Source organism: Oncorhynchus nerka, unplaced genomic scaffold (genome assembly GCF_034236695.1).
Source record: "Oncorhynchus nerka isolate Pitt River unplaced genomic scaffold, Oner_Uvic_2.0 unplaced_scaffold_1272, whole genome shotgun sequence".
Classification (NCBI taxonomy): Eukaryota; Metazoa; Chordata; class Actinopteri; order Salmoniformes; family Salmonidae; genus Oncorhynchus; species Oncorhynchus nerka.
In genome coordinates, this window is record NW_027040073.1 from 58,106 (window position 1) to 66,713 (window position 8,608).

Genomic DNA, 8,608 nt, shown 5'->3' on the forward strand with positions numbered 1-8,608 from the left:
GGGCGGCCCGTCAGGAAGTCCAGAACCCAGTTGCACAGGCGGGGTCGAGACCCAGGGTCTCGAGCTTGATGACGAGCTTGGAGGGTACTATGGTGTTGAATGCCGAGCTGTAGTCGATGAACAGCATTCTCACATAGGTATTCCTCTTGTCCAGGTGGGTTAGGGCAGTGTGCAGTGTGGTTGAGATTGCATCGTCTGTGGACCTATTTGGGCGGTAAGCAAATTGGAGTGGGTCTAGGGTGTCAGGTAGGGTGGAGGTGATATGGTCCTTGACTAGTCTCTCAAAGCACTTCATGATGACGGAAGTGAGTGCTACGGGGCGGTAGTCGTTTAGCTCAGTTACCTTAGCTTTCTTGGGAACAGGAACAATGGTGGCCCTCTTGAAGCATGTGGGAACAGCAGACTGGTATAGGGATTGATTGAATATGTCCGTAAACACACCGGCCAGCTGGTCTGCGCATGCTCTGAGGGCGCGGCTGGGGATGCCGTCTGGGCCTGCAGCCTTGCGAGGGTTAACACGTTTAAATGTCTTACTCACCTCGGCTGCAGTGAAGGAGAGACCGCATGTTTTCGTTGCAGGCCGTGTCAGTGGCAATGTATTGTCCTCAAAGCGGGCAAAAAAGTTATTTAGTCTGCCTGGGAGCAAGACATCCTGGTCCGTGACTGGGCTGGGTTTCTTCTTGTAGTCCGTGATTGACTGTAGACCCTGCCACATGCCTCTTGTGTCTGAGCCATTGAATTGAGATTCCACTTTGTCTCTGTACTGACGCTTAGCTTGTTTAATAGCCTTGCGGAGGAATAGCTGCATTGTTTATATTCGGACATATTACCAGACACCTTGCCCTGATTAAAAGCAGTGGTTCGCGCTTTCAGTTTCACGCGAATGCTGCCATCAATCCACGGTTTCTGGTTTGGGAATGTTTTTATCGTTGCTATGGGAACGACATCTTGACGCACGTTCTAATGAACTCGCACACCGAATCAGCGTATTCGTCAATATTTCCATCTGACGCTAATCTGAAACATGTCCCAGTCACGTGATGGAAGCAGTCTTGGAGTGTGGAGTCAGCTTGGTCTGACCAGCGTTGGACAGACCTCAGCGTGGGAGCCTCTTGTTTTAGTTTCTGCCTGTAGGCAGGGATCAGCAAAATGGAGTCGTGGTCAGCTTTTCCGAAAGGGGCGGGGCAGGGCCTTATATGCGTCGCGGAAGTTAGATTAACAATGATCCAGGTTTTACCACCCCTGGTTGCGCAATCGATATGCTGGTAAAATTTAGGGAGTCTTGTTTTCAGATTAGCTTTGTTAAAATCCCCAGCTACAATGAATGCAGCCTCCGGATAAATGGTTTCCAGTTTGCAAAGAGTTAAATAAAGTTCGTTCAGAGCCATCGATGTGTCTGCTTGGGGGGGATATATACGGCTGTGATTATAATCGAGGAGAATTCTCTTGGAAGATAATGCGGTCTACATTTGATTGTGAGGAATTCTAAATCAGGTGAACAGAAGGATTTGAGTTCCTGTATGTTTCCTTCATCACACCATGTCTCGTTAGTCATGAGGCATACGCCCCCGCCACTCTTCTTACCAGAAAGATGTTTGTTTCTGTCGGCGCGATGCGTGGAGAAACCCGTTGGCTGCACCGCGTCGGATAGCGTCTTCCCAGTAAGCCATGTTTCTGTGAAGCAGAGAACGTTGCAGTCTCTGATGTCCCTCTGGAATGCTACTCTTGCTCGGATTTCGTCAACCTTGTTGTCAAGAGACTGGACATTGGCAAGAAGAATGCTGGGGAGTGGTGCGCGATGTGCCCTTTTTCGAGTCTGACCAGAACACCGCCTCGTTTCCCTCTTTTTCGGAGTCGTTTCCTTGGGTCGCTGCATGCGATCCATTCCGTTGTCCTGTTTGTAAGGCAGAACACCGGAAAATCCATAGATTGGGGCCTCATTTATTTCAATTGACTGATTTCCTTATACATACTGTAAATCTTTGAAATGGTTGCGTTTAGATTGTTGTTCAGTATAATACGTATAATACAATTCTTATGTTATTTTACGCATTGCTATTCATACAATATGTTACAAACTTGTAATATGTATGATATGTTACGAATTCCAATTTGTTGCTGCGAGGTTAGGGGTGAGGGGTTTAAGGTAGAGTTTAATGGGTTTAGGGGAAAGGTTAGCTAACATGCTGACGTAGCAAAAAATTTGTAAGAAGTTGCAAAGTTGCTAATTAGTTAAAATGCTAAAGTCCTCCCTGATGAGATTCAAACACGCAGCCTTTGGCTAGACGTTTGACTTACAAGCCCACCTCTCCACAGAGTAAGGCTTCTCCACTGTGTGTATACATTGGTGTGTTAAGTTGCTATGGTGAGAGAAACTCACCCAATAATCAGAGAAGACGTAAGCAGGCATCTCTCATGTGTGTGTTCTCTGATGAACTTTTAGCTCATTTGATGTTTTAAAACATTTTCCACAGTCAGAGCAGTAATAGGGCTTCTCTCCTGTGTGTATACGTTCATGTGATTTTAAGTGGGAAAGTTGAGAGAAACTAGTTCCACAGTCAGAGCAGTAATACGGCTTCTCTCCTGTGTGTGTTCTCTGATGAACTTTTAGATGAGTTGATGTTGTGAAGCATTTTCCACAGTCAGAGCAGACGTAAGGCTTCTCTCCTGTGTGTATAAGTTGGTGTGTTTTTAAGGTGCCCAGATGAGAGAAACTCGCCCCACAGTCAGAGCAGACGTAAGGCTTCTCTCCTGTATGTATACGTTCATGTGTTTTTAAGTGGGAAAATTTAGAGAAACTAGTTCCACAGTCAGAGCAGTAGTACGGCTTCTCTCCCGTGTGTGTTCGCTGGTGAACTTTTAGCTCAGTTGATGTTTTGAAGCATTTTCCACAGTCAGAGCAGATGTAAGGCTTCTCTCCTGTGTGTTTACGTTCATGTGATTTCAAGTGGGAAAGTTGAGAGAAACTAGTTCCACAGTCCGAGCAGACGTAAGGCTTCTCTCCTGTGTGTATACGTTGGTGTGTTTTTAAGGTGCCCAGATGAGAGAAACTCGCCCCACAGTCAGAGCAGAAGAAAGGCTTCTCTCCTGTGTGTGTTCTCTGGTGAACTTTTAGCTCTTTTGATGTTTTAAATTTTTTTCCACAGTCAGAGCAGGAATAAGGCTTCTCTCCTGTGTGTGTTCTCTGATGAACTTTTAGATAAGTTGACGTTGTGAAGCATTTTCCACAGTCAGAGCAGGAGTAAGGCTTCTCTCCAGTGTGTGTTCTCTGATGAACTTTTAGATCAGTTGATGTTGTGAAGCATTTTCCACAGTCAGAGCAGGAGTAAGGCTTCTCTCCTGTGTGTATACGTTGGTGTGTTTTTAAGGTGCCCAGATGAGAGAAACTCGCCCCACAGTCAGAGCAGGAGTAAGGCTTCTCTCCTGTGTGTGTTCTCTGATGAGCTTTTAGATGAGTTGATATTGTGAAGCATTTTCCACAGTCAGAGCAGACGTAAGGCTTCTTTCCTGTGTGTATTTTTAGGTGTATTTTTAGCTTTGATAGAAATGGGAAAATCTCTTCACAATGTGGGCAGTGATGAGACCTCTTAGCTCTCTGATCTTCCTGCTGTTGCTCTCTGGGTGTAGAGAATGTCTCAACGTGGTATCCTGTGTGAATATCAAAAGAACCAGTCAGTTGGTGTGATATACATGTCATTCAAATGTATTTTATGAAGCCCATTTTACATCAGTAGTTTTCATAAAGTGCCTAACAGAAACCCAGCCTAAAATCCCCAAAGAGCAAGCAATGCAGATGTAGAAGCACAGTGGCCACAAAAAAATCCCTAGAAAGCAGGAACCTAGGAAGAAACCTAGAGAGGAACCAGGCTCAGAGCGGTGACCAGTCCTCTTGTGGTTAGAGCAACCGAAAGGTTGCAAGATCAAATCCCTGAGCTGACAAGGTAAAAATCTGTCGTTCTGCCCCTGAACAAGGCAGTTAACCTCTCTAGGGTACGTGATACGGTAGCATCCCACCTCTTCAACAGCCAGTGAAACTGCAGGGTGCCAAATTCAAAACAACATAAATCCCATAATCAAACATACATGTATTTTACACCATTTTAAAGATACACTTGTTGTAAATCCATCCACAGTCTCCGATTTCAAAAAGGCTTTACGCCGAAAGCAAACCAAACGATTATGTTAGGTGAGTGCCTATTCACAGAATAACACAGCCATTAATCCAGCCAAAGAGAGGAATCACAAAAAGCAGAAATATAGATCAAATTAATCACTAATCTTTAATGATCTTCATCAGCTGACACTCATAGGACTTCATGTTCCACAATACATGCATGTTTTGTTCGGTAAAGTTCATATTTATATCCCAAAATCTGAGTTTACATTGTCGCCTTACGAGAGCCACATCAATTTACAGGAATACTCATAATAAACATTACTAAAAGATACAACTGTTATGCAACATTTTAGATGCACTTCTCCTTAATGCAACCGCTGTGTCAGATTTCAAAAAAGCTTTACGGAAAAATTAAACCATGCAATAATCTGAGTCGGCTCTCAGAGCCCATCAAGGCACAAATATAACCGCCATATTAAGCAGTCAACAAAATAAATAGCATTATAAATCTTCACTTACCTTTGCTGATCTTCGTCGGAATGCACTCCCAAGACTCCCACAAGAAATGTTTGTTTTGTTCGGTAATGTCCATCATTTATGTCCAAATAGTTACTCTTGTTAGCGCGTTTGGTAAACAAATCCAAACTCACGAAGTGCGTTCACTAACAGCAGACAAAATATCAAAAAGTTCCATAACAGTCAGTAGAAACATGTCAAACGATGTATTGAATCAATCTTTAGGATGTTTTTAACATAATTCTTCAATAATGTTCCAACCGGAGAATTCCTTTGTCTTCAGAAAAGCAAATGGAACTGGAGCATACTCATGTGAACGGGCATGGTCAGCTCGTGGCTGCTGGCAGACCTCTGACTCATTCCACTCTCCTTCAGCGCCACTTCACAGAAGAAGTATCAGACAAAGTTCTAAAGACTTTTGACATCTAGTGGAAGCTGTAGGAAGTGCAACATGACCAATATCCCACTGTATCTTCAATAGGAGCTGAGTTGAATATAGACCAAACTCAGATTTCCCACTTCCTGGTTGGATTTTTTTCTCAGGTTTTTGTCCATTAAAATAACATCCCTAGTGACCCTAAACTTTTCAACGGTAGTGTATGTATTCATTTCAGTAGGCTGTATGGGAATGGGAATAAAACTATTCTAAAACTGGGTAGGAGTCAAACACTAAAAAGAGGAAAAAGTCGTGAAAATTATGAGCTATATCATCCTACACTCAACATCACAAGGGTTAGTAACTACACAGACTAATTTCATAGAACTTTAAAACACTGGCAGTTTGTCTACTCCACTTCTTTAGTCTACACTCTGATCACTCCAGATAGCCCAGTGAATAAAACAAATGCTGACAATACTGTTGTCATCCATACAAGTCTCAGTAGCATGAAATAACATCTACAATGCATTCAAAAAGTATTCAGACCCCTTGAATTTTTCCATATTTTGTTACATTACAGCTTTATTCTAAAATGGATTAAATTGTGTTTTTGTTCTCTCATCACTCTACACACAATACCCATTATGACATCACAATACCCCATTATAACAAAGCAAAAACAGGTTTTTAGAAATAACTGAAACATTACATTTACTTAAGTATTCAGACCCTTCAGACAATAGTTATTGAAGCACCTTTGGCAGTAATTACAGCCTTGAGTCTTGTTGGGTATGAAGCTACAAGCTTGGCACACTTGTATTTGGGGAGTTTCTCTCATTCTTCTCTGCAGATCCTCTCAAGCTCTGCCAGGTTGGATGGGGAGCGTCTCTGCAAAACTATTTTCAGGTCTCTCAGAGATGTTTGATCGGGTTCAAGTCCAGGCTCTGGCACTTGGCCACTCAATGACATTCAGAGACTTGCCGAGAGCCACTGTCCGCTGAAAAATATCATGCTGCTGCCACCACTATGCTTCACTGTAGGGATGGTGCCAGGTTTGCTCAGACATGACTTGGCATTCAGGCCAAATAGTTCAATCTTGGTTTCATCAGACCAGAGAATCTTGTTTCTCATGGTCAGAATTTTAGGTGCCTTTTGGCAAACTCAAGGACTGTCATGTGCCTTTTACTGATGAGTGGCTTTTGTCTGGGCAAACTCTCTTCCACCTCTTTGAAGAAATGATGGATAGGCCCTTAAAAGATTTTGCACTATTGGAGTGGCTGTTCCCTGGATGTCATGCAGAAATGTTTTGGCTCTGGATAAGAGCGTCTCTAAATGACTTAAATGTAAATGTAATTAGTGGAGTCCTGCAGAGATCTGAAGATTCTCTCATCTCCATAGAGGAACTCTGGAGCTCTGACAGAGAAGAACCATCGGGTTCTTGGCCACCTCCCTGACCAAGGCCCTTCTCCCCGATTGCTCAGTTCAACGGGTGGCCCACTCTAGGAAGAGTCTTGGTGGTTCCAAACTTCTTCCATTGAAGAATGATGGAGGCCTCTGTGTTCTTGGGGACATTTAATGCTGCAGAAATGTTTTGGTACTGGTCTCCAGATCTGTCGACACAATCCTGTCTCTGAGCTTACGGACAAATCCTTCCACCTCATGACTTATTTTTACTTTGACATTCACTGTCAACTGTTTTGGACTTTGACATAGACAGGTGTGTGCCTGTCCAAATCATGTCCAATCAATTGAATTTAGAACAGGTGGACTCCAAGTTGTAGAAACATGGGAGCATCATCTCAAAAGGGTCTGAAAACTTAAGTAAATAAGCAATTGATTATTACATTTTTTGTTTTTTTTTTAAAACATTTGCAAGACTTTCTACAAACCTGTTTTGCTTTGTCATTATGGGATATTGTGATGTCATTATGGGATATTTTGTCAAATGGATATTGTGATGTCAAAAATACATTTTTAAAACAAGAGACTCAAAATTGAGTTCAGATGCTTCCTGTTTCCAATGATCATCCTTGAGATGTTTCTACAAATTGATATATAAAAAATATAAAATATCCACTACTGTTCAAAAGTTTGGGGTCACTTAGAAATGTCCTTGTTTTGAAAGAAAAGCACATTGTTTGTCCATTAAAATAACATCAAATTGATCAGAAATACAGTGAAGACATTACAATTGTTGTAAATGACTATTGTAGCTGGAAACGGCAGATATTTTATGGAATATCTACATAGGCGTACAGAGGCCCATTATCAGCAACCATCACTCCTGTGATCCAATGACATGTTGTGTTAGCTAATCCAAGTTGATCATTTTAAAAGGCTAATTCATCATTAGAAAACCTTTCTAAATGTATGTTAGTACAGCTAAAAACTATGGTTCTGACTAAAGAAGCAATAAAACTGGCCTTTGCAACTCTGCCTAGAAGGCCAGCATCCCGGAGTCGCCTCTTCGCTGTTGACATTGAGACTGGTGTTAAGTGACCCCAAACTTTTGAAATTAACTCAGGTGCATCTTGTTTCCATTGATCATCCTTGAGATGTTTCTACAAATTGATCTATAAAATATTAAATATATATGTATCAGATATAAATCATCAGGATGTGGTAGTCTACTGGTTATGTTCAACACTTCTCCAATCGTTGTTGAGATCTGATATTCTGTGCAGCAAACAAATTATAATTCAATATTGACAGTGATGATGCCATGGCCTATTTTGAAATGAGGTATGCCTAACTTGGTGATTGAGGGTATTAAACATTTTCAACGTTCTTGAGACAATGTGTGGGCAAAGGCAGGCGGTAGTTTTTAAATGTTTTGCTTCGCTGTGAAGTCTTGAGTTGTTCAGGGATGTGTGATGTCAGAATTACAGAATTCAACCTAGCAATAGACTGGTCATAACTTATGGAGGTCTAATATATGAAGATAACTTATAGATAGAACCAGCTCTTACCATGACTAACAGTTGTCCTAATCTTTCTCCTCCTCTTCTTCATCTTTAATGTTGACATTCAGCTCCAGTGTTTGACTGCAGTCTTCCAGCTTCACTGATGTCATCTCTGGATCCTGCAGAGCAAACTGGGCTCCACTGTCACAATCAGGACCCAGTGACTGTAGGTTTGGACTCAGTGTGGAAGGAGAGAAGCAGGCTGGGTTTGTCCTCACTGTTGATGTTACTGGCCTCAGACTTAATCTGAGGTCTGTAGTAATAAAGACAAACGGAAACAAAAGTTATTTTCTTGACAGTTCTGGCACTTTATTCTGTAAAAATATTTTCTATTTTTTCTTGTTCAATTATCTAATTTCAGTAGATCAGGTAGCTAATCCCTGACAAAACATTAATTCACATTAGACACAAAGTACACATTTTAAATTGCACAACATAAGTGCACTTAATCAATAGTAGATTTCCTAAATTCACATAAATGCATAAATGACTCAACAACCATTTACTACCAAAGGTTGCAGTATGTTTCAGGCAGCACTATAAACTTTTTATGAATAACCTTTCTTGTTTGTAAACATTAAGCTCCATCAGTCTGACAGTAGTTCCACCCCCAGGTCTTACAGCTTGCATAAA

At 41.7% G+C, this 8,608-nt stretch overlaps 1 protein-coding gene across 1 annotated transcript; it reads right to left on the bottom strand.

Moving 5' to 3' along the window:
• Positions 1-1,924: 1,924 nt before the first annotated feature.
• LOC135569000 (zinc finger protein 658B-like) lies at positions 1,925-8,215 on the bottom strand. Its single transcript, XM_065015789.1, has 2 exons — positions 7,982-8,215; positions 1,925-3,648 (listed from the first exon to the last, which is right to left on the bottom strand). Exons 1-2 carry the CDS (start codon positions 8,037-8,039, stop codon positions 2,414-2,416), a joined length of 1,293 nt encoding a protein of 430 aa, XP_064871861.1. The 5' UTR covers positions 8,040-8,215; the 3' UTR covers positions 1,925-2,413.
• Between the last annotated feature and the right edge of the window lie 393 nt (positions 8,216-8,608).

Excerpts from the sequence above, each read along its gene's own strand:
- LOC135569000 (XM_065015789.1), bottom strand. The coding sequence starts at position 8,039 with ATGTCAACATTAAAGATGAAGAAGAGGAGGAGAAAGATTAGGACAACT. Across the intron at positions 3,649-7,981 it reads TAGGACAACTGTTAGTCATG|GATACCACGTTGAGACATTC; the intron begins GTAAGAGCTGGT and ends ATATTCACACAG.